This window comes from Sprattus sprattus, assembly GCF_963457725.1.
Source record: "Sprattus sprattus genome assembly, chromosome: 16".
Lineage (NCBI taxonomy): Eukaryota > Metazoa > Chordata > Actinopteri > Clupeiformes > Clupeidae > Sprattus > Sprattus sprattus.
The window spans coordinates 22,703,031-22,729,448 of record NC_137914.1 but is presented as its reverse complement, the minus strand read 5'-3'; the positions used below and the strand labels follow the sequence as shown (position 1 = coordinate 22,729,448).

Genomic DNA, 26,418 nt, shown 5'->3' with positions numbered 1-26,418 from the left:
AAGCGCAATTTAATGGGAGGAGAGAAGGTAAGTGCGCCTAATGATGTATTGCGTGGTATGTATTGCGAGTCTGAAAACGTTGATATGGCAGCAGTTATAAAGGCAAGGCGAAGAAAGAAGACAGAGACAGTGCACAGAAAGAATTTTTTCAACTCCTATAACACTTTTTCAGTTAAGCGATCCACAAATCATTAGACCGTACAGGTTAACCAGCCACGCAATACTTCAATTACTGGACCAGATCAGAGACGACATCGAATCCTCCACCCGGCGATCACATTCCATTCCATCAGTTGATAAACTCCTGGCAACATTTGCAAATATTGGCCTCCGGATAATTTCAAACAGTTAGCATCTGCAGTTGTTGTCTCAGCCTTCACTCAGCCAACTCTTCACCCAGGTACTCGACGCATTGCTACGGCGCACTGGTCAATATACATTTCCCCACTACGATAGCTGAAATTAAACTTTCCGAAAGTAATTGGAGCCATTGATGCACCCACATGCAAACAGTCCCACCTTCAATCCACGAACACATTTACCGAAACAGAAAGCACACATATTCAATGAATGTCCAGGTCATATGTGATGCCAACATGACCATTACTAACGTGGTAGCCAAATACCCTAGATCTGTCCATGACAGTTTTATCTTCACTTATATATTGTAGTGAACCCATGTCACTTGCAGAATTTATTAATCTCGCCATGTACACATCTATATTGTTATAATAGACAGTTTATGCATTAATGCCACCAATAGCATATTCTTTATAATTGTGTTCTTTTAAACATCTCGCTGTAGGTGATGGCGGGCAGAACAACAACATTACATTGAATCAGGTTCAGTGATTGAGCGAACGTGAACCAATATATCTATCTCCTCCAATATATCTATCTCCGTGGTGGCAGTAAATTGCAGGCAATTTGTCCCGTCTTTAAACGGTGCGCTAAATAATGATTGCCCAGCACGGATCTGGTTTGATAAATACCATGGAAAATGCGGGGAAACACTGGGCGTTAATGTGCGCCTGGCAAAGGCGCAGATTAAGCTGCGGTCGCAATCTTAGTAAATCAGGCCCTATAGGGCAGAGTAAACACAGATTGCCCAGCACGGATCTGGTTTGATAAATACCACGGAAAATGCGCAAAAACACTGTGCATTAATGTGCGACCGCCGATTAAGCTGCGGTCGCAATCTTAGTAAATCAGGCCCTCTGTGTCACGACTCGGATAACAAACAGCTCATCCAGGGCAGCAAGCATGACTTTCATCTTCCCAACTTAAGAGATAGGACCGACATGGAAACCAACAGTGCTTCATTTGTCCTTATTTATTGATTATGGATTATTGAGCATTTTCTAGTTCTAGCGCCTCTCTGTACTTTTTCCGCATTATACGTTTTTTTTATCTGTTTAAGATCAGTGTTTGTTTTTCTCTGTATCTGTCTGTTGGTTTGTTTTACTGTATGTTTCAATTATTATGTTCTTAGATATATTTCCTGTTCCCTGCAGCTGTCTTACATAGTTTTTTATATGTGTTATGTTTTCCTTATGGATGCAGGTTGATGGCCGAGCCAAATTTCCAACAATGTGGAACATTGAATCTTCAATCTATACCATTATATATACTGTATATATATATATTATATGTATATATTATATTATATTAAGCAATAAGGTTCGAGAGGCAGTACTGTTTCGTCAATAATGTACTTGTTCGAGGGTGTTGTTAGGCCCGACGCACAGAGGAGGGCCGGCAAACCCTCGAACAAGTACATTATTGACGATACAGTACTGACTCGAGTACCTTTTTGCTTTTATAACACGGTTTCCAGCAACATTATAAATATTAAGTACAATTAAATTATAAAAAGTAAACTGCCTTTCAGCACAAAAAAGTTGTAGCCACTAAACATTGTGTATCGCATTTCAGTAGCCTAGAGAAAATAGTCCCCCTTTGTGTGGTTAGCTAGGAGATTGATCTCGCACCATTTTATTCATTCACATTGCTCATTGTATAGTTGCCATTAAAATAACAAAAACGACAATGGGACACTTTCAACTTTGTTAAAATTAGTTTACATAGATTTGGATATCGCCACTAACTCTGCCTCAATGAGGGAGGCGTGTGAGAGCAACGTTATACTTATTAGCAGCGAGGCTAGCTAGCTACTATGTGTTTCAATGGATTTTTGGTCTAAGCGTTAGCAGCAACCTACAACTAATATTCGAGAGCTTCAGTTAAGACTTTAAATACTCTGCAACATTCGTGTAGCACATAAACAACTAACCAAGTCAATGTAGACAAATAAAAAGTTCTGTAGATAGTAGTGGTGCAACGGATCAAAAAACGTACGGTTCGGATCGTTCCTCGGATCAGAGTTACGAATCGGATAATTTTTCGGATCAGCAAAAAAAATAAATAAATAAATAGACAAGACAAATAAACATGTTTTGTCTTTTTGTTTATTAACACTTTTAAGTTATTAAATTGAAATATATAAAATCAACTTAAAGTGTACAATTAACATCTTCTTTTCAACATAATCAATAATTAAAGTGCAACATAAAAAGGCATATCTCCTTCCTTTAAACATGGACCAATAAACATCAATAAAAAACTAATTAAAGTGCAACATAAGAAGGCTCATCATTTTCCTTGAAACAAGAGCATTATCATCAAAGAAGAATTAAAGAAAGAAAACAAAGCATACATGAGCTTATAATTTTAAATTCTTTTTCAAAAAGACAAGGGTGTCTACATTGTCTGGGGAGAGTGTGGACCTCTTTGCAGTCACTATGTCCCCTGCTGTTGAGAACACTCTCTCGGAAGGAACTGAAGAGCCTGGCACAGCGAGATAGCATCTTGCCATCTTAGCAATATGAGGGTATTTACACTCATTGCTTTTCCACCATGTCAGTCCATTCTGCATTCAATTTGACAGGGAAGCCAAAATGCTCCCGAACATTTTTAATGTGGGGCATTCAAGTTCTTCTGTTCCTCCGCTCGCCATGACCACGCTGTTGCAGGTTTTCTTTATGTTAGCAATCGCTATGTCAGCTACGTGTTACGTCTGTGTGGTAACCTAGGCAACAGGTTTGTGTGGCAGCGCGAGTATATGGAAACAGACGTAGCACTAGAGGCAGCAGTTATCGTTACAGTAGTCACCGAAGTCTAGCCTACTTTTATTTTTCATGCCCACTGTTCTACATGTTGTACGCTGAGGACAATAAATCACAACGAGCCATAGGACTGTTTGCTTATTGAAAAGGGAACTGTTTGACTTTTACCCAGAGCGTGTTAAGTAGCTCTGTCCCTGGAACTAGCAGGAATGGTTACGGCTGTGTGTGGACTGAACATGCGCACAATTTTTTTGCTGTGAGCTGTGATACTTAGCAGCGAGGCTAGCTAGCTAATATATGCTTCAATGGATTTTTGGTCTAAGCGTTAGCAGCAACCTACAAATAATATTCGAGAGCTTCATTTAAGACCTACAATATTCTGCAACATTCGTGTAGCACATAAACAACTAACCAAGTCAATGTAGACATATAAAAAGTTGTGTAGATAGCTTAATTCACTTAAAATATTTCCCACTAACAGGCTCCCAACACGCCGCCATCTTGGTTCGATTTCGAATCTACTGTTATTTTTGAGTGCGCACTGATATGGAACGCTCAGGTTGATGTAAACAGGTCGTACAGTAACTTTATCGCTGATAAAGCACACCCCGTGACTCACTCTCAACCAATCAGAATGCTTGCGTGCAGATCAAAGGATGGCTTTGAAAAATGTAGTCCACTTTATTATATTACTGTTCATTTAACTCAAACATATCCTTTTGGTTTTGCTGAAATACTATGCCTGTGTCATGAAAGCTTTGAGTGCCTGACCGTTCAAGGTGTCAAGACCACAGAATGAAGACTACAGCCCTGTCCCACGAGCAGTGTGCACTGTACCATCAGAGAAAGAATGGCGAGAAAGAAAGGCAGGGCTGTATGTGAAAACTCGATGATGTGAAATAATCAGGCCTCTGCTTGTGCAAAAATGAGGGGTCCTGCAGTGTTCACAAATGACCCCTATTCATTTGAGCTGCGTGTGACTGGCATACACCTGATTGCAGCCCGCGCCACACAATCATCTCTGTCTGTCAGCGGTCAGCCAGGCGTCAGGCTCGGAGACTAGTCATGAGTCACCGTCGGTCCACAGCTCCCAAACTGACCTCTTCCCTCCTGAACTCTCACTTGCATTTATCAACATGACTCATCTACATAGACAGCGTGCTGACCTTACATTACAACATGCCAAAATCCAAATGGAAGTTATTATCCCATTAAATGCATGATATTATCCAATGGATAATACATTTGAAAGTTTTGCAAAGAAAAGTGGACTAGCTATTCAGACTCACTCAGTGAGACTAAATAGAGTGCCACTATGCTGTTGTTCCTTGGTGTGGTACACTCTCTCTCTGTGCGACAGAGTTGGTGTAAAGGAGACATTATATTATTCAGTGCTGTTTCCTGCCCATTCAGCTGCTTTGCCTTAAAAGCCTTTGATGGTGCTATTGATCTGCGTACTTAGGCTGGCCCTGCCGTGAAATACTCCTAGCTCACCCCAAAGAGATTGTCACATTTGTAGACAGGAAATGCAGGTTGGCCTTTATGTTTTGCCTTTATAGTCCATTGGACATGTATTAAGACTTAAGGTATGATTTGTTTAAGGTATGATTCGGCTTACTGGTTTTGCTTTGAACAAATCCTTTTGAAATACAGTAATACCTTTAAAAGCAATGGCACCACTTGGTCCTTTACAAGACCTCTACATAGATCTGTTCAGAGTCTACTCTGCATACTGTGTTAGGAGCTGCAAATGTTCAATGGATGAATATATATATCCATATTCTTATAAACTACTTTTACAACTATTACAGACATAAGCATTTACACAGGATAAGTATCATTTAAACTTTTACGGACCTTATCTACCTTACTTGCTTAATTTGCACACTGCATCATAAGCAAAAGATTAGGTGCAGTCAGCAAGTAATTGTTGCAAATGAATCCTGGGAAGTCGATCAGGATGCCACCATGGGGTAGCATCAGCTTCAAACATGGCAAACATTCCATAGAAATGAGTATTCCTACTGTATCGTATTGTACTGCATTTGTTTGTCCAAAAAAACTGCTTATATAGGAGACCTAATGCAACATGGCAGGACACTTTGATATACAAATCCTATTTACTGCTAGGAGTGTCGCTATCAAAGACATTAACCCAAGTGATTATTTCTCATTAAAATGAATTGAAACTGAATGCTGAAATGATGGAATAATAAAAAGGCTGTTGTCATTCCATCAAAAAAGTCTGTCTTTCTGAGCTGTGTTGCTTTTTAAGCTAAGTGATAAATGGTTTCATTAGTCTGTTGCTCTTCAGCCCACTTTTGATTTGGAGGTCTTCTCGTCTGGCTATCAACACATCAGTTTCCACTAGTGAAAGATAATAATGAATCTGGGCACATTTCCTCCGCCTATAATAACCTGTTGTTTTTGACATGGACAGCACAGTCACGATAACTGCAGAAAATCTAATTTCACACAGACAATGTGCTAGTGTGGCCAGGCGCCGGGAGAAGCAAGGGAATGCATGTTTATGGCAATGTCTGAATTTGTGAATCCATTGGAAACAGTGGCTTTGTGTGGTCGTCGTGCTCCCTATCGGTTGTTAAATCTGACATTGTGCAATGATCCGCACCAGCAGAGAGTGGGCTTGGGCTGAGTGGTTTCAGTTAAGGGAAACACTCAGGACCGTTCAACCTAAAATATGTCATGGAGTCACACAAATATTACTAACTGTGTCGCAATTATGTCAAGTGACAGAAACTAGATGTGAAATCTTCTTTACCAAGTACCCAGTAAACGGTATATGTAGCACGACATATATACATTCTAGATGACAAATTCTCAGAACTTTTACAGCGAAGCTATAATGTGACCTCTTAGGCTTATAAATAAACAGTCAACTATAAATTAGTGAAATAAACAGCAGCAAAAAGTAATGCAAAACAGAGACATAGAAGAAAAACTCTGTGTGACAACTCGGATAGCAAACAACTCATCCAGGGCAGCAAGCATGACTTTCATCTTCCCAGTAGGACATGTGACATCCAAAAGCATTTATGCCTCTTTGCACCTGGACATGCTACAGCCTGACTCATGCCAGCCTAAACATTAGGCCTGTGGTTGGCGCAAAAAAAAAAGAAACCTGGCCTGCCTCAGAAATACCCTGTGGTGGGTACTTTAAATATTTCATTGGGTCTTTTCAGCTTAACTTGCAGAAAGAGCCATGAGGTGCTTTGAGATGCCAGCAACAGCAGGCTCCAGGGTGAAAGGATAAGAGAGAGAGAGAGAGAGAGAGAGAGAGAGAGAGAAAGTGAAGGAGTGAGAGATAGAGAAGAGATTGAGAGAGTTGAAGGAGAAAAATAGCGAGAGCAAGAGAGAGAGAGAGAGCGTGGAAGAAAGAGTTAGAGTTAGTAAGTGAAGGTGGGTAGAGAAAGAAAGACAGAGTGAGTGAGTTAGTAAGTCATGGTAGGGTAGTGAGAGAGAGCGAGAGAGAGAGAGAGAGAGAGAGAGATAGTTAGTAAGTGACGAGGGTAAAGGAGGAGGGAGAGAGAGAGAGAGAGAGAGAGAGAGAGAGTTAGTAAGTGACGAGGGTAAAGGAGGAGGGAGAGAGAGAGCGAGAGAGAGAGAGAGAGGTCTGTGAAGTGTTCCCCCAGACTTCACTCTTACAATTACACAACTCTGAGGCTGCTGGCATTTCAAAGCCAGGCAGGCAAATTGGCCCAGTATGCTCCTCTCTCCCTCTCTCCTCCTTCTCCTCCCCGCCTCCTTGACACTGATGAACACAGACACCTCTGCCTTTTTTACACATCTAAGCCACTTCCACCTGTGCTGATGCTGGAACTTTCCAGTCTGCTCCTCTGTCGGAATGCAGCAGGGAAATTGTACTGATTCATAGCTGTGCAACCGCTGCTCTGGAAAATCAAACGATCATCATATCTCCTTCTCCAGCACATCCTGTAAAAGTGTCTCCCTTCCTGGGGGATACAGTGTATCCCGTTTTAAAACTTGTTGCTTGTCTAAATAACATGTTTTTTTTTTCACCTTCAGTATCGAGCTGCACTATCGCTGTGAAATCAGCATCTACAAACAACTGGTGAAATCAGAAGGGAGCCCATGAAGGGGAAGGGAAATATCAATTTCCCATGGATTTACTGTAATATGTTCTCAGCACATAGTTTTCACATAAAAGCATCTTGTTTATGACTGTGAAACATGTTTTCATTGCACTGACAACAGGGTTCTGAAATATGCTTGAATGCCCTTTTATGGGGATCTACTGTCTGAAATGTTATTACTGAATAACACACATTGCAATGCTCAGCTGGAACCCTGAGTTGGCTCTAAGGGATGCTGCTTCACAGCATATCTTCATACAGGATATTTCTTTACATTATGTATGTGGCATGGCCATACCATTAGAGTAAGTATGTAATGACAAAACAGCTGTCCAATTATGGGAAATTCTTTGATAAAAGTGCATTCCAGAACAAGTTTGCTATTAAACCTGCATGCAACTTGAAGATGCTTATTATTTAGAATTGTGTGCGTTTACTATAATTTAGCTTCTATGAATTGAAAACTACATTACGCAAAAGCATAGCGTACTCATAGCATGATAACAAACTCCATGATAATGTATCCGTGCCCGAGCACTCAGCGAACACAGAGAGACACTTTTACTCCGTGTTTGTTTTATTCATTTCTTTTTTTTCTCTCCCTCTCTCTCTCTCTACCCACCCCCGTCCCCCCCCCCCCCCCGGTGGCCAGAGGCACGGAAGGCATCGGTGTCAACATCTGATTCTTCCATTGCGACGTGGTAATTGATTAACTGTGAGAACAGTACTGGGGCAGGTAATGCATTGGCTGAGTCAATAGCGCTGGCGTCCTGTACACAGTCAAATGGTGATTGTAATTGGTTTTAGAAGGGACCCGGACTAATGTTCTCAAACGGTGGGGTTGAGTGGCTGTTAAGATCTGTCTCGTTAAGAGATAGTGCTCGCTGGAGAGCTGCTGACCCGTCAAGGTAAAAAGGTTGTGACTTGGTTAAGTAGCACAGGTCCCTGGTCTTCCTGAGCACAATGAGCTCCTGGCGGCCTATCCTTGTTCTTTCAACGGCATATCTATTTGCAGATCATTAAGAGAACTAATGTGCTGTATAACAATGCAAAAGCGTTGAATAGGCGATTGGTCATTTCTTTATGTGTGGAAAAACCAACGTTTAAAATACTATGTCTATGACATTCCGGTAAAAAAGGTTCTTTTCCTGTTTTTAACACTCTTTCATACAGGAACAAGTGTATACTGTATAACTTTCTTGGGAAAAATTAGCTTTGATTAACTAAGTGAAATATTCTCAGAATACCAACACTACAGAATATTCTCCTCATTCTGCAAGGGCCTGCTGTGGCGCTCAGTTGGAGCGACTCCCTCCACACTCTACCCGCTCTCAGTGGCATACAGTGTGACAGCAGGGCTTTGTGCTGTGTGTTGCCACTTGTTTCATTTGTCAGCACTTCATACCCATCACCTCTAACTTTCCAGATGCCCTGCATTATGCAGCAAGTGAACAGCCCTCTGTCAGGGCCTCATTAAATTAACAAGACATGCTCATTCAGATTAAGTCAGGGGTTGATCAACAAGGCATTGGGCCCCAAATGCATTAGTCACAAACAGACAGACAGACAGACAGACAGACAGACAGACAGACAGACAGACAGACAGACAGACAGACAGCATGCAAGCTAACACTTTTAAATATATAGATATAAACTCCTCAAAAAAAGTTCGGAAACATTTCTTCAGTCGATTATCCCTCCCCTTTAATAATACCAATTGGTATTGTTTTGTATATTGTTGGAAAGCCTGATTAGTCAGCTTTACAACGAGGTACAACTTGTAAGGATCGTGATTTCGTGGAATGAGCAACACAGCTAACCGTGTGGGTAGCGGCCCACATTTTTTTTCCAAAATCCTAAAAAAAGTTTGGAAACGTTTCTTCTGTCGATTTTCCCTCCCCTTTAATAATACCAATTGATATTGTATTGTGTATCATTGGAAAGCCTGATTAGTCACCTTTACAACGAGGTTCAACTTGTAAGGATCTTGCAATCGTGGAACGAGCAACACAGCTAACCGTGTGGGTAGTGGCCCAATTTTTTTTGCCAAAACCCCCTGCAATATTCTTCTGTTGGTATTCACTCTTGTTTTGAGTTGCTTGGTGGATTTGATGATTCTCCCACAGTATTAAGAGAAAAAAAAAACATATTGACCATTTTTACACTTTTTTCATTTTATACTGTAAGGGACCTCAGTAGCATGTGGATTGTGCATTCGTGGAATGAGCAACACAGCTAACTGTGGGTAGCAGCCCAAAAATGTTTGCCAAAATCCCCTGCAATATTCTTCTGTTGGAATTTAGTGAGATATCGGAATGAGATTCTGGAGCCAATGGCGACCCCATATCTCCAGAATCTGGGACCTAACTCCATCCTCCAGGATGACAACGAGGCAGGATCATCACAGAGTACCTCAAGAACTTGGGAGTGGAGAGGATGGAAAGGCCTGCCGTGAGTCCAGACCTAAACCAAATTGAATACTTGTGGGATCTGCTTGGGCGTGCAGTACGTGCCAGAGTGACCAACGCAACCATGTTGGCTGACTTGCTACAAATTCTGGTTCAGGAATGGGATGCCATCCCACAGGAGGTGCCAAGCTGTTGTGGCTGCGTATGGATCTTCCACATGCTACTGAGGTCCCTGACAGTGTAAAATGAATAAAGTGTAAAAATGGTCAATATGTGTTGTTTTTTCCTTAATACTGTGGGAGAATCATCCAATCCACCAAACAACACAAAACAAGAGTGAATACCAACAGAAGAATATTGCAGGGGATTTTGGCAAAAAAATGTGGGCCGCTACCCACACGGTTAGCTGTGTTGCTCATTCCACGAAATCACGATCCTTACAAGTTGTACCTCGTTGTAAAGGTGACTAATAAGGCTTTCCAACGATATACAATACAATACCAATTGGTATTATTAAAGGGGAGGGATAATCGACTGAAGAAAAGTTTCCGAACTTTTTTTGAGGAGTTTATATCCTAAAATACTAACCCTTATACCCAAAACCCCAAATTTAAAGATGCGGCAAGGAGAGTGATTAGTTGTCATAAGGGCAACATTTCCCTTTGGACCACGAGAAGCTAAACCTAGTGGTAAAAAATAAACTATTGAAACACAAGGAAACGTATTCACAATACCTATAGTGTATTTGGGCTCTAGTAGTTGTCTCTGTCAATCACACATATTTTGCCTGAACCTCAGAGTTGTGTGCACTATATTGTACTACACATCGAACAACAAATAGATTTCGATTCCCTGTAATGAGGGATTGGATAAATGCCTACATTTTTCCACATTTCACTGACTTGTCTGCTGAAACCTGAATGTGCCTGAATGTCGAAACATGAAGATTGAACTGAATGTACATCTGTAACACCAAAGTAAAAAGAGTGATATTAATTCATTACATTTTGTCAAGATCTATTTTAAACTATCCAACTTCCCCTAACTTCACTACAAAAGAGATGCACCTATTAAATGTGTCATTGAAATTGCCTTTGACTCTGTATCTCATGGATTAAAACCTCCCCCGAAGGTGTCAGCAATGCTCTTGACTCTGTGATCCCTACGAGTAGATTTACAGCCCAATCCTGGCAGAGGTCACTGGAAGCTTTGGGCCTGATCCAGAGTGCAGCAGGCTTTGTGGACTAATTAAAAAAAGCCAACCTGGGTGTGAATCTATCGTCCAGCCCAGCAGCTAACCAGCCACAGCCTGCTTAAGCATGCTTAAAAACGCTTAGCTATTGACAAGATGGGTTTCAGCCATGGACTCCATTTCAGCTCTGTTGGAGCAGACAGGCTGACCCCATTCTGTGTTAATACTGTTTGAGTTCGGCACGTCTACCCATCTACAGCTGTTACTGTGTGAATCAAAGATCTTGCAGCATGTTCTCTCGCTGTGCAGAGGATGTGTGTGTGTGTGTGTGTGTGTGTTAGGGAGGAAGAGGAGGATGTGGGTGTGTGTGTTAAGGAAGCCCCTCAGGGCAGCAAGCTGGACTGCCAACATCAGCTCACTAAAAGCTGCTGCTAGGCCTGAAGGATCGACAGTGTCCTTGCGGATAACCCCAAACTGCCATCTCATGCGGGTAGCAGTTGAGTACACTGCATTTAAAGGCCCCCCCACAACCACTGCCACTACCTCTCCCACCACTACCTGTACTTACAGACATCTCCTGGAGTATATGGAGTACCTGGGAGTCGGGGGGTTAGGTCAGCAGGATGAATAATAAAGTATGCTGAAATCGATTACCCTTGAGGTGGCCCTGTGTTTACACTCCAGAGGGGGGTGGTGTGGGTGGGGAGATGAGAGGGTTGGAGGGAGAGAGCTGGCCCAGGATGAACCGGTTTACAGCTTCACAGCTAAGGACGAGGACATGCGCATCACCTAAACGCTTGAGTGGAGCCGCTCCCCATCTTAAGAGCCCGCCAGGGGCTGAGAAGTGCTAACCGTCTGACGGGGGGACTGCGGTTGGTTAGTCACGACTCCCGTGTCAAGAAGGACGGATTACTAAGGCCACCAGATCAGGGTCGCGATGCATTACACTGAGACGGGGAGAAGCAGGGGTTGTTCAGAGACCAGGCCCGAGGGTGGGCCACCTCAGGACAATGAGGTGACCATGGCAGCAACCACCTTCCTTTCAGCAGACAGGGTTTTAATACCAGGTGTTTCTTGGATGTGTTTGGGATGTGCATTTACAGTCAAGATAATCATGTAACAAGTTTGTTTTCAGAGGAGGAAGAGATAACGGTGCCTTGTTTGGGGGGGAACATCAAAGCAATCATGACACATAATGCACAGAAAAAAACAGATTGCAACCAGACTGATAATAAGAAAAACATTTCCCAGCACAGTGGTGTTGGCATCCTCTGTGTTTATGGGATCTAAGCATAAAGCCACAACTGAAGTGGGACTCTGTGTAAATCAACTAAGCTATTAATCTCAAGGTCAGTAATAAGACAGTTGGATTCTTCATTTACAGTAAGGTCATCAAACAGCATCTACTGTCTGTACATAGGAAGTGGCATCATGCACATACCTTAGAATCTGATCAGAAACTGGGATCTCCTCATATAGGCCTACACCTTCATTGAGTTATCTATGCCATATGTACTGCCTTTGCACTTTTACAGTTATAAACCATATGGCACTTGTCATTGATCACAATTCAGCTACCCATCAATACCTACCCCGGCTGCATAGATTATTCAAGATCAAACACATCAACTTCATAAGTTCCTGCCTGTCTGTCATTTTCCTCTGTCAGAGAAAATGTTAAATATGATTTCTGACGGCTGATAAAGGGGAAAAAATATGTGGAGTTTGCAAAGGAGTTTGAGGGCTGTAATCTCCAGCTCCCTCCTGGCGGAACTGACAAAGCGCTCTGCGAAAGGATCTCCCCACTGTGATGTGACTGTTAAAAGATTTATGGGGCGCGGTGGCAGTGATATTTGGAACACCTCGATTTTGTGGGATTTGGGGGACGCACCGGTGGGACAGCTTCACTGACTATTTCCAGACAGAGACACACAATAGGGAAAGTCAACGCCAAGAAAACTAAAACTTTCCTGCCTCAGTGGAGTCAAATTTAATCATCTCTGAGATTTTGGTGTACCATTGAACAAAACAACAGAGCACTATGAGTCAAGATGGAGTGGTGTAAACTAATTATGCCCAAATTACAACATCAAGTTACTATTCCCATTTCTAAGCAGCCTTATCTTCAAATACCTATAAATAAGTATTTGCTTATATTTTGTTTGCTAGATTGATTTGTATGCCTTTATTAGGCTACAGTGCTGGGCCTTGTTGAGAGAGGGTATGATGATGAGATACTGATCGCAGATGGGCCCACAGCATGCATCAATATGAAGTCATAAAATATTAGTCCTCAGTGTCCTTGACGTATCCTTTTTGAAGTATGGACCCTTCTAAAGAAATCATTCTACAAAAAACGGCAGTCTATGTTCCCAGAATCTCTCTCCCAATATGTTGCCAGTTTTGCACAGACAAAAACCTATGCATCTCTTAACAATACCGTGACGATGATGCAGTACTGATGGAAGACCAGGGCTCTGTCAACTCAATTCAGTTGAATTACAGTATATTCACTCACGTGGCAACAATGGGCATCTTTACATGTCACTTTCCAGAAACTCAAGTGTCCGGGCCCTGAAGCTAGCCCACAGCAGTGACAAGGAACTTCTTGCTTTTAGCAGGAAGACATTTTGAACAGAACCAGGCCAAATAAATGGGCATTGGGCTCCTGCCTGGGGTTTGGCCAAGGAGAGGGGTAAATGGATGAGAAGGGGAGAGTAATTATTTGTTTATATCAATATATGATGAATAAATATATAATGTTTTACCGCAAAGTTGTTTTAGTTTTACTTAACACACATTAAAGCTCAGAAATCTCACACATTTCACAATGCTTTAGTGATTCTGCTTACCTTGTTTCAATCTGTACTTTTTTCATAAAGCAAGTGGTACTTTTCCCTTCATCAGGCTAACACCTGCCATCTTCATAATGGATACTGAGTGTTTTATCAAAGAGGGTTCAAAGACCATGCCAATTACCTTTGGTGCTAGGACTCATTCTAAAAGGTTCAGACTACGGTACATCTGTTGTCTACAGCTGTCAGGGACAACGCCAACAAGTGACTATGCATGCAAAAAAAACATGTAAACAGTGTTGTTAAACACCAGAGACGGTGAGAGTATGTTTATATACAGCCGCGGAAAAAATTAAGAGACCACTTCAAAATTATCAGTTTCTCTGGTTTTACTATTTATTGGTATGTGTTAAAGTAAAATGTACATTTTAGTTTTATTCTATAACCTACTGGCAACATTCCTACCAAATTTCAAATAAAAATATTGTCATTTAGATCATTTATTTGCAGAAAAATGACAATTGGTCAAAATAGCAAAAAAGATGCAGTGTCTTCAGATCTCGAATAATGCAAAGAAAACAAGCTCATATTCATTTTTAAACTACACAATACTAATGCTTACACTTAGGAAGAGTTCAGAAATCAATATTTGGTGGAAAAACCTTGATTTGAAATCACAACTTTCATGTGTCTTGGCATGCTCTCCACCAGTCTTTCACATTGCCGTTGGGTGACTTTATGCTACTCCTGGCGCAAGAATTCAAGCAGCTCGGCTTCTTTTCATGGCTTGTGACCATCCATCTTCCTCTTGATCACATTTCAGAGGTTTTTGATGGGATTCAGGTCTCGAAAATGGGCTGGCCATGACAGGGTCCTGATCTGGTGGTACTCCATCCACACCTTTACTGGCCTGGCTGTGTGGCATGGAGCATTGCCCTGCTGGAAAAAACATTTCTCAGAGTTGGGGAACATTGTCAGAGCAAAAGGAAGCAAGTTTTTCTTCCGGGATAACGTTGTACTTTGCCTGGCTGAGGTTTGTAAAAGACCATAAGGATTGAAAAAAGCGGACTGGAGGGTCTTCTAGTTCGTCTTCTCTGATGAGTCCAATTTTCAGCTTTGCCCAACACATGGTCGTCTGATGGTTAGACGGAGACCTGGAGAGGCCTACAAGCCAGAGAGTCTTGCACCTACTGTGAAATCGGACTCATCAGAGAAGACGAACTTAGAAGAACCTCCAGTCCGCTTTTTCAATCCTTATGGTCTTTTACAAACCTCAGCCAGGCAAAGTACAACGTTGTCCCGGAAGAAAAACTTGCTTCCTTTTGCTCTGACAATGTTCCCCAACTCTGAGAAGTGTTTTTTCCAGCAGGGCAATGCTCCATGCCACACAGCCAGGCCAGTAAAGGTGTGGATGGAGTATCACCAGATCAGGACCCTGTCATGGCCAGCCCAATTTCGAGACCTGAATCCCATAAAAAAAACTCTGAAATGTGATCAAGAGGAAGATGGATGGTCACAAGCCATGAAAAGAAGCCGAGCTGCTTGAATTCTTGCGCCAGGAGTAGCATAAAGTCACCCAACGGCAATGTGAAAGACTGGTGGAGAGCATGCCAAGACACATGAAAGTTGTGATTTTAAATCAAGGTTATTCCACCAAATATTGATTTCTGAACTCTTCCTAAGTGTAAGCATTAGTATTGTGTAGTTTAAAAATGAATATGAGCTTGTTTTCTTTGCATTATTCGAGATCTGAAGACACTGCATCAATTTTGCTATTTTGACCAATTGTCATTTTTCTGCAAATAAATGATCTAAATGACAATATTTTTATTTGAAATTTGGTAGGAATGTTGCCAGTAGGTTATAGAATAAAACTAAAATGTACATTTTACTTTAACACATACCAATAAATAGTAAAACCAGAGAAACTGATAATTTTGAAGTGGTCTCTTAATTTTTTCCGCGGCTGTATATATGGGCCATTCTACCGAATTGATGCAAAGTCATGTCGGATATATTTTGAATTTTTGTATGGTTTATTCCCAAAACTTTGTCCGTAGGTATATTGTACCATATCTAAAGTACACATATCTAGGAAAAGAACAGTCAAGTTTTATATTGTATTTTCAGAATGTGTTGGAATGTTTTTCCTCTTCCAAAAATTGTCACTACCGAAACATCACATTTACTATAGTAAAAAAGTATTATTATTGACCTGTTCAGATTGTGTTTCCTTCCCTTCTCTGAAGAGTATTTTTACAAATATTTCTTGAAGGTTTTCACAATGAAATCCATAGAAATGAATTTTTTACCAAATTTTCAAGTTCAATTTATCTGTTTCGGTAGTGACATCCAGTGTTTCGGTAGTGACTACACTGTTGGATGGATGTTCATTTCTCTCCCAAAATCATCCAAAAGGTGCTCTGGGCCGCCCTTTAGTCCACACAACACATTTATTTAAAAAATTATGGGATTGAACTACTTACCATTTCATTTTGTCACTACCGAAATCATCTGGTCACTACCATATGTTTCGGTAGTGACTGTTTCGGTAGTGACAATTCTAGCTAACTTTAAGCATAAATAAAGAATTCTAGCAATCACACGGCTTGCAAACACATCTTTGAAGAGGTGAACACACATACAAACATAAGATTTTCCATGAAACCCCAAAAGGTTTACTTAATTGAAGAAAACATGCGTTTCGGTAGTGACAATTCTTAAGGTTACACGTCGATTTTCAGACTTTGGAACACATTTATATAAAAACTATGGGATTTAGCTACTTACCATTCAACCATGAGGGACAGAGATGCAGTGTCACTGCATGGTCAAAAATGCAGAGTCGTGGCTAAGACACAGGCTCAGCCAATGGACTAAAACTCTTGTGTTTCGGTAGTGACATGAAAACTAGGGACATGATTTTTTGAGTATAGTAAATTGATTTAAAAATTAAACCCACAATAAGTCTAAATATTCCAAGTTCTGTTTCAACCCAATCATAAAGATCTTTGAAATTCAATCATTGAAAAAAATCTAAAAAAATTGAAAAGTGTTATTTAAAGGCATTGAAATTTAGATGTCAGGGTTGGGGAAAGCTACTTCCCAATAGAAAGTACCCTATAAATGATGATTTTGTATATATTTAGCTTATCACTATCTCATGTAATGCATTGGGTTTATATAGACCATAACATTTTCTAATTAAATATATATGCCTTAATACCTAATTGTTTTGTTATTAGTTTTTATTGTTGAGGGACTGCATATTACACGAATTCGGTAGAATGGCCCATATACATATGTTAAAGAATAATAAATGAAAGAGTCTACTTTTTTGTCAACTATCACACTGTTAACAATGCCATTTTGTCTGCACTGCTTTACCACAGACCGGCATCAAGTATAACTCAAGTTGTGGGTTCAAAGACCTACATGACAACAGGGAGGATGTGTTGGCTTTTCAAGTCAGAGCCAGATTCTCCTGTTCGGAAGGAACCTCTACACAACCATCAGAAACCTTTCTCTATTCTCTCCATTTCCATAGTTTTCGTTTGAGTTGTTAAGGTGCATTTTGACAATTTTAGAATTAGCACTAAGATCTAAGAGGATGCAAAGTTAAACATCAGACAGGACCAGCAATATTATTAACAGAACTAAGAACAAAATCTAATTTTAAGAGAGGCATTTCAAGTAGACACGCTTGGGCCAAATATTTGTTCATGGATAATCCCCAGAAAAGTGCTGAAGTAAGGATTTCTCTTCAGAGCTGTGAGAACACAAGAAGAGAATATTGGATTCCTTTCAGCTCTTTCCATGGGATAAGAGTGAGAGGAACTTATAGAGAACACATTTTTTATGAAAGCGCAGACGTATGGCTATCACAATGCAAGAGGAATCTGCACCACTTGAACTCTGAATTGAATTAACTCTCTACTACCCCCACCATGCTTGTGGGGAAATGTCTGACAATGCAAATGTAATCATGCCAATCGTTCCAGCAAACCTGCAGAGCCAGTCAGAGCGATTTCCCAGAAATGAATTTGGCTCATATTCCCGTATTCAGCATTGTGGGAAAGCACTGCAATGCACTGTCTTTATTTGCAGATGACAAATGAACATGATAGTCCAACACACCAGGAGAACAAATGGTGAGTAAACATTCAAAAAGTGTACACTGTCCCTCCCCGTAACTAAACTGTCGCTGTTTTTCAAAAGTACCATGGTGCTGCAATTGTCATTAAATTGAATGACTATGAATTTTCTCTCACTATTTTCCACTGCCTGTTTGGAGAAGCAGGTCTTGAACTCTCAAGATTGCTGCATTAAGGTGGAGGTCAGCAGAACTACAAGAAACCGATCTGTTTTCAGAGAAAAAATAGAGAGAGAATTGCTGGAGGGTTGTAATCAGGGAATTGGCTGAAGGCAGGCAGAGGAGAAGGTACTGCAAAGAGCACGGCACAGGCTACTGGGAATTACTGAAGGTCATGATAAACAGAACCAAACACACTCTCTATTGTGCTGCAGACCGTTAGCAGGAGACAATTGGCTGTCAGTAGACAGTAACTATAAATATAAACTATATATAAATTATAAAAATTACAAATACGAACATACTGTATAAGTATTTGTTTTTTATTGTTTTATTGTGGTTTGAGAGTACATATGAGAACAATGTTGATGTGCTTTTATTACTGTACAGTTCTTGAGGTAGAACAGTGAGAGTGAGCTCCACTTAATAGAAATCTAGGCAACACTAGAAGTAAAAAATATCATCACAGAGTCGATAAGAACAGAACAGGCTGTGGTGAAACATGATGACATGATTGTGTGTGAGAATTTGTGCCATTTTCATCAATCACGGGGTCAACTGAAATGGAAGAAGTTTAGACGGTCGTGTGGTTTTTCTCTACCCTCCAAGTTTCTTTAACTTCTTATTCCTCTCAGTCTTTCAGGGCTGTGTGAAGTGCTAAGGACGCATTATGTTTTCCACTGATACTGAATCTTCATCAAAGCATCAAAGTCAATCAAAAACCCCAAGCCATCGACCTTCTCCATTAGCTGTTTTATCCTATTGTACCTTTTCATGTTTTCATGTCATTTGCTAAACAAAATCTATCCATTTGGTTCTCCATTTTTTCGATACATTTAGTGCATGCTTACGAAAAAATAGGACAATGGCCGAAACGAACATGAATGAATACAGATATGTAAAACTGAAGAGAGGCAGGTCTGGAGTCCCCATATTTACAGCTTGTGAAGGCTGCCTGTTATGTGACTGTGACTAATTACTCTGAGACGAGGGCAAAAGGCGGGTCGCTCGGAATCGATCCTAAACTGGGGCCTCTCCCCTCAATTACAACAGTGGCACGCTGTAGAGGAACCGTGAAGGTGACAGGGCCGACCTTAGAGGTCTCGTTGTCGAATGGCTTCATGAAGCAGGCCGGCGAGCTGAACGAGGAGGCACAAGGTTTTAAGCAATGCACAGATGACCATCTGTGTAATTCAATTATGATAAAGCAAGAATGGATTTTATCTCGGTCTGATCCCCTGTGGGATACTTGCTTCCCTTTTTTCTATCTTGCACTCAATATCCATGATATGGGTTACAGATTAAACCTGAAGACACTCTGAGCAGGTGAAATACAGATTATCCTAAATCTTATCAGAAAAATGCCTGCAGGTCAGACTACCTGGAATTTCATTTGAAGTCTGCTACCAAGGAGGGATTGGTCTGTGTTGACTGTGGCCGTGTTACAGAGTAGGAAACTCCCATCTCTCAGAAAGATTACCGCCGTACTGGAGCGCAGATGCAGCTTAAGAGACACAGCCCATTTTAAGCAGGCGAAAGAAATATAAATGATTTACTCAACTGAAAAAGGAATTTCACGAGCAATCAGTATACTCTACGGGTTGTTTCCCCCCCAAAAAAAAGATTAAAGCTGATGCACGACCTCTCTTTAATATGACATTTTAGCGTAGTCGTCTATTTTCAAAATACCAAGACTATATTAATCCCTGTTTAGGCGTATGGTCCAAAACATAATAAAATTACAGTGAACTTTTTGTCGAGAGGAATTATTCAATCTAACAAGGACTTCTTCTGGGCTTCCTGAAGTTATGATCCACCTCCATCCACTCTCTAAATCGCGGCTCCCCAAACATTCGACGCTTAATCTGTCTTTGACATTTCACGAGTGCTGATGGGCAAGATCCAACCGCCATGGCAGCTAAACCCTATGAGCTGAACTCACTGGTGAATGGGAATGGCAGCGAGGGGCAACCGAAAAATTGAGCAATGCCAATAAAGCAGTCATGCCGCTAAAGCACTAGCGCTTTAATTAAAAACCTGATCATCGTAAGGGAGCGGTTAAACACCATCGCAAAGGCATCGTGTCCTAGCCAGCCCCAGTGAATTAGCCTTTTTCAGGCTGCTTGCGTGTTGCCTGTATAATTGTTAAGGGAATGTTGTGGCGAAGGTTGATGAGAACGTCTCTCTTCAGGCAGACAGACAACTGGAGGAAGAGCGGGAGAGAAGAAACAGCCGAGACAAAAGGAGTGGGAGGGAAGGGGTAGAGGAGATCAAGTTGGTTCCCTGAGACTATATGCCATTTCTGGAGTCAAATATTCATCGAAACCATTTGGGATATGATCCTGTCTGTCTGGAAGTGATAAATAACGGCCTCCCATCAGTAAACACCCTGAACAGATAGCAGAGCAAAAGAGCCGCAGCACTGTTATATAGGTCCTGAGCTTGTTAACCGTAGGTTCTGAACTCTTAAACCAACTGTTACCAACGGTTATCAGTATAGCTATTCTAAGAGATATAATGCATATGAGTTTCCCTGCCACGTGACGTGACCCGCAGCTGCAGGAGACCCATTTGTAGTTTCCTCAGTCTGCCATTGCACCTTCAAAGCTTTCAGAGCGTCTGTATTCCTTGGCTTTTTGAATTTTAATGGTGTTTGAGAAGGGCTTAAAAGGTTTTTATCACAGCATATTAGTCTTGGGGCAGCCGGTGCTGTGGTGGGGGTACCTAGTCACTCTCCAGCATAGCTATTTTGAGAGATTTAATGCATATTAGTTTCTCATTACACCATGACATCAGTTTCTCCTCTGTGCACTTCTCTCTTATGTAGGTAAGATGTTAATACGCGTTCTCTATGGACAGCTTATTAAAGGCAGATAATCAAAAAGTACCCTATCAGTGTGCGATGCGACTATAAAGTACTGTGCTCATTTTGTGTGATTCCTTTTCACAATGTGTATTACTGATTGCACTCTGCTGTGCATTACGACGCATCATGCATTATGCATTGTTTAAGACCCAACATACATTATTCAGAATGGAACTGTTGGTGGAGAACTCCTCGAAATAGCTTTCCCTTCAACTACGCTGCACTGTCATAAAAATGATTGTGATAACAGCCATGTTACAATACATGACAGTCTCCATAGGTACCAAATGTGATTTTCTTTTCAATCCCACATACCATAAATCTTGGAATATTTCCTGCATGCATGCATACTGTGTATATATATATATATATATATATATATATGTATACTGAATGCATAGACACTGCAACTTCACAAATAAAGACAGAGAAAGTGGAACACCACATGTGTATAATTGTTTTTTAAGATAAGCTAGCACTGAAATATATGATGATTACAGCTTGTGCAACATGTGCCATGATCCATAATTGAGTTTTTTAAGTGATTCTTTCGCTTTGAAGAGTGCTGAGTATCACTGGAAAGAACAGTGCACACTTGCCAGCTCAGATAATGCTTGAATGCTTGAATTGAAAGCTTATAGAAGAGATACCACAAAACCATGCAAACAAATAGGTAACTAAAGCAGCTAGAAGCTGATCAAAAGAAACTGTGTGCATCAGTGCCAGCATCTCTTCCTGCTTATGTCTGACCCTCTTTATAAGAGCCCTTACGGCTGCCCTTACGGCTGCAGTTCCCCTCTTAGATACTGCACTTACATGTTGACCTGACCTTCCTGTTCTCATCATAGTATGGCAAATCACTCCACTGAGGATGAGCAAGAGTACACTGGGTTTCCGGTGATCATTAGAATCTACTAGACCATCCAGGGGAAGGACGCCATTTTAGAAAAAAAGAAAAAAAGGGGAACTCTGCATGTCCCTAACGAGGAGGGCGATGGGGCAATCTCACAGTAAGGCGCTTGTAGTGGGGAACAGAATCTCTGAACATCTTCAAAGCTTCCCTGCCACGTGACACAGCAGGACCCACAGCTGCAGGAGACCCATTTGTAGTTTCCTCAGACTGTCATTGCACCTTCAAAGCATTTAGAGCGTCTGTAGTCCTTGGCTTTTTGAATTTGAATGGTGTTTGAGAAGGGCTTTAAAGGTCCTGATCACAGCATATTAGTCTTACGGCAGTGGGTGCTGTGGTGGGGGTACACAGTAGCTCCCTAGTTGGAAACTTGCTTTAAAGGCAGACTCTCGCACGACTGAAATGGGTTACAAAGATGGTGCTTTGTTCCTTGGAGAATTACAACTGAATGGAGTGTTCCAAATGAGAAGTATTGCCTGGAAAAAGCATACTTAAAAGCAGGGACGTGCACAGGAATTTTGAGGGGCAGTTGCACTGGCCTGAAAAAAGGGCACCACCCGGAACCCAACTCCCCCCCTCCCCCCCGCGGCAAAAAAAACAAAAAAAAACACACAAACTGTATGGAGAACTGACAACAACAGGAACTTTATTAATATAAGATATAAAGACCCATCTGCAGTGTATCTTTTTTAAAGGAATTTCACCTGATCATGCTTAGCATTCAGTGCTATATGATTTGATATCATTTGATATTACTGCTCTGTACATGAGCTGTATCTGTGGGATTATCCAATCTCAGCTAAAAATCTAAATCTGTTTGATTGGATTGAGCCTCACTCTCCATCTCAATATCTTCCCTGGCAGGCAGTCTGTCCTGACTTTTTGTGTCGTCCCTTTCCCTGTTTTCAAAGTCTGTGCTGATCTCATCTGGGTCTGGCTCTGCCTCTTTGGATGCAGTTGATGCGCCTGGCTCATCATCTGTCCAATCATAAATTACTGTTATTAACATTATCTTTACTATTATATTGCCCACTAGAAGCAGTGGTACTTTTGTTCTGCTCAGGCAAGATCTTTGAGAGGATATACTATTAAATAGGATTACTATTACCTATACTTTTTTAAGATTACAATTATTTAGCATGAGGCTCTTCCCTGTACTTTCTAGCATGGTCCTTTTTTTGGTGTTCAGCACTTTTATCTCCTGGTCCGCATTTTCCTCTGGTCTGGAGGCTTGTGGTTGCTCCTCATCTTAAATGTAATGTAATTATGATACATTGCCATTAGTAGCCTAAAAATACGAGTTTGATTAGTTAATTTATGAATTAGCCTATGCATGATCATCTTTATCACAATTCAATGTCTCTGTCTCACCTGCTGGTTGGATTTTTTGTAGCCAACCCTGCAGGGATGTGCTTCCCTTTGCTGCTTCTTTTAGCTGCTTCTCTGTCTCCTGAGTCCTCCTCTTTTCAGTAGGCATTCTGCACTCTACACTTAACAACACCCAAAATAGTGATAGGATTTCGAAATGTAACCATTTTGAATGAAATCATTTATGTGATGCATTATTTCCATCATTTATTCTTATTGTTAAAACGAAATGTTATAAACTGACCATCAGCAGCAGACATGTAGCTTAGTTTTCCTACCAAAACATTAGCATGTGATAACGGGCTTGTTGTCTGGTAGGCAAACTAGCCATCTGATTATTTAGGCTAAACGTGGCAAACTGAGCCTCGATTTATGAAGGTTTTAATTAATTACATAAAACATGATTGTTCGTTTGTTATACATTTCTACACCTTAAAACTCACCTTTTCTGACAACGTTAAAGCAGTTTTTTCATCAACACAGAAGAAAACAACCGTGGCCGAAATTGCAGGCTCAGGTGCTGGTCGCGTGCAGTAACGAAGTCAGAGGAGGGCGCATGCCCCCTCCCCCTACTGACTTTCGCTCTCGTTGCCCATAGGCTTATCGATTGTAAGTGAAGAAGGCTACTTTATGACATGTTACGGGTGGCGATTTTTTAAAACTAGGTCTACATGAAATTCTTGGGCAACTCCCCGTTTGCCCTCCTCGAGTACAAGTGCCCCTCCGAGGCAACCTTAGCACACTCCTGTGCACGTCCCTGCTTAAAAGTTTATATACAAATGACTAAATGACTGTCAATTTCACAGTAAATCAAGAACCAAGATTGGTTTTATTTGACTTTTTTTGACATAAATATTTCTGTGTGTTTATTAACAGACTGCTGATGGTTTTTGTCAAAATTATTTTTTATAAAGAATTAATACATTTTAAACAGAAAAGCTTTTGGGAAATTTCAAAATACTCGACTATATTCATCATGGAACTTATTCATTTCAGAGGTAAAAGTACAGTGCATTCTTTGTGCCTTCTGTGCAAGCCGGCATCCTTAAAACAATTCAGATTTTTCATTTCCGAAATGTAATAACTCAAACAACTCATCGGGGCTTCCCAGTAAGGTCACATGCATGATTTCCTCGATTTAATTACATGAGACATCAGAAAGGCCTTGTCCCTAATGAACGTCATTAGTCTGAAAGGCTGACACGATGAGACACCTCTCCGCGGACAAGCAAGAAAATATGGCAGAGAGGATTCTCTCACTCGTGTTATTTAAAGATGGATTCCACTAGTGGAGACAGATGGAGGGCTCTCAAAAGTTTTAAGTCCTAACCTCGGGTATTTTGGAGCGGCTTTGGTGGGGGGAAAAGATCAGCCTTTCACACAGTGCCACACAGTCTGACTTGTTCAGCCCAAGTCTTGTCACTTCAGTCGAGACAGTTGTTAAAAATCACCTTGTGTTCCTCTAGAGCTTCTGACTAATCCTTCAATGAGTCAGTACATGAGTCATGAATCTTGGGGCACTGAAAACACAGTGCTCTTTTGCAATTTACCACAGTTGAGCTGCGTTTTACTTCATAAATATTCCAACAATCACATTAGTTCCGACCTGCCAATACTGCAATCCCATGGAGTGTAATGTATTCATTAATGCTGAAATGTTTCGCCACTGAAGGCACCTCTCCTGATAATAATCATATTGAGATGGTGTGCCAGTGTCACCCCGAGCACAGAAAGTAATTTAGTCCCAGCACTGAGATATTTACTATCACTGAGAGTGGAAAAAGCACTCAGAGTGCAGACAAAATAGGCAAACAAACATGTCACAACAAATGTAAAGCAAGAAAAAGTTTCACACTAACATTCATTCACAAGGATTCACACACATGAAACTTGACACACAAAGGCTTGATTGGAAAGAAGAGCATATGGATGCGGCCTACCTTAAAGAGACGCAGGATGTTGGCCACCATGATGGACACAGAGCTGGACGAGGCTCCGATGACGCCCACCACGCGCTCTGGCTTGGTTATGATGGGAGGCCCGCCGCTCAGGCACTTGACGTCTGTGCTGTCCTTCTCGATGAGGGCCTGCACGAAGGTGAGAGACTGCTCCAGGGCGTGGGTGTCGCGCGAGCATGTGTCCAGGATGCGCGCACCCAGTGTGATGTTGGGCAGCAGCTCGTTGTCGTTGTTAATGCGGTCCAGTGCAAAGAGCATAGCCTCCAGCCGGTGGATGCCCTTCTCCTTCTTCAGCTCCCCGCAGGCCTTGCCGTCGTGGCCACGGGCGTGCACCGGGAACAGGCCGCCCAGGGAGATGTCGCCATCGATGCGGATGGAGTTGAGGTGCGTGTGGCCCGGCGCCCGGGGCTTGGCAGCCTGACCGACCGCCACAAGGAGGAGGAGTACCCAGGCCACCACAATCAGCAGCCGACAAGAGCCGCCGCTGCCTCGCCGGCGCCAGGTAATGAAGTCTATCAAATGGCCCCCAGGCACAGACATGGTGAAGGCTAGACTCTCATCAAAAACAAGCCTGTTTGCCTCGAAGTCAAAAACGAAAACCAGAGGGGAAAAAATTAGGAAAAAACACAACCCTGAGAAGTGTTATAGGTTAACTGCAATATCCCTTCTGGAGCAGAACCAAAAAAAATATAAAATCTTCAAAAATCTGCTTTCATATCGCTCAGTGGCTTCGGCAGCACGACAGAAAATACTAATTACTTCAGGGATATCTCCTTTGAAATGTTTGACTGGAGTGTTTCACTCACTATCTGGCTCTCTCTCTCTTGGCTGGGGGTGAAGGGAGGTTTCTCCGAGAGCTAAGCAGACTGACACAAGGCGTGAACCTGTCCATAGAGAAGCTCCTCAGAAGGCATCAGGAAGAAAGGTTGAGAGTAAGCTTCTTTTCCTTCCTCCTCAGGGAGAGGACTCTTCTCTCGGTTCTTACTCTACAGGGGAAAGGGAGCTGCTGGTTTATTTTTTATTTTTTTTCAGTTTGATTTTTTTTTAATCAATCCACTCTGAGTTTCACTGGCATGTCCTCAAAAGGCCTCTGTACAAATACAATCCTGCAAGATAAATGAGAGAAAGAGTGAATAAAGGGCACAGTGAGAAGAAGTGTCAGAAGAACATATATACCATCTTTTTTTGAGCAGCTCTGACAGATGGCCTGAATGATGATGTTCCTTTTTCTCCCTATCTTTTATTCACTTTGGATCCTCTGTTGCACATCCCCTTGTGATTTCATGAAATGCCTGGATGTCGTTTGAACAGCCCTTAACTCCTACACAGTGATTTCCAATCTAATGAATGTCAGAGACACTTTTCATAA

At 41.5% G+C, this 26,418-nt stretch overlaps 1 protein-coding gene across 1 annotated transcript in view; it reads right to left on the bottom strand.

Moving 5' to 3' along the window:
- The window catches only part of LOC308377510 (metabotropic glutamate receptor 4-like), a gene marked incomplete at both ends in the record, with an annotated part of 143,737 nt that extends 118,148 nt beyond the window's left edge, over window positions 1–25,589 (bottom strand). Inside the window, one exon of the mRNA XM_080854198.1 lies at window positions 25,032–25,589. Coding sequence (XP_080710324.1) covers window positions 25,032–25,589 — 558 coding nt within the window. The remainder of the gene's footprint in view (window positions 1–25,031) is intronic.
- Between the last annotated feature and the right edge of the window lie 829 nt (window positions 25,590–26,418).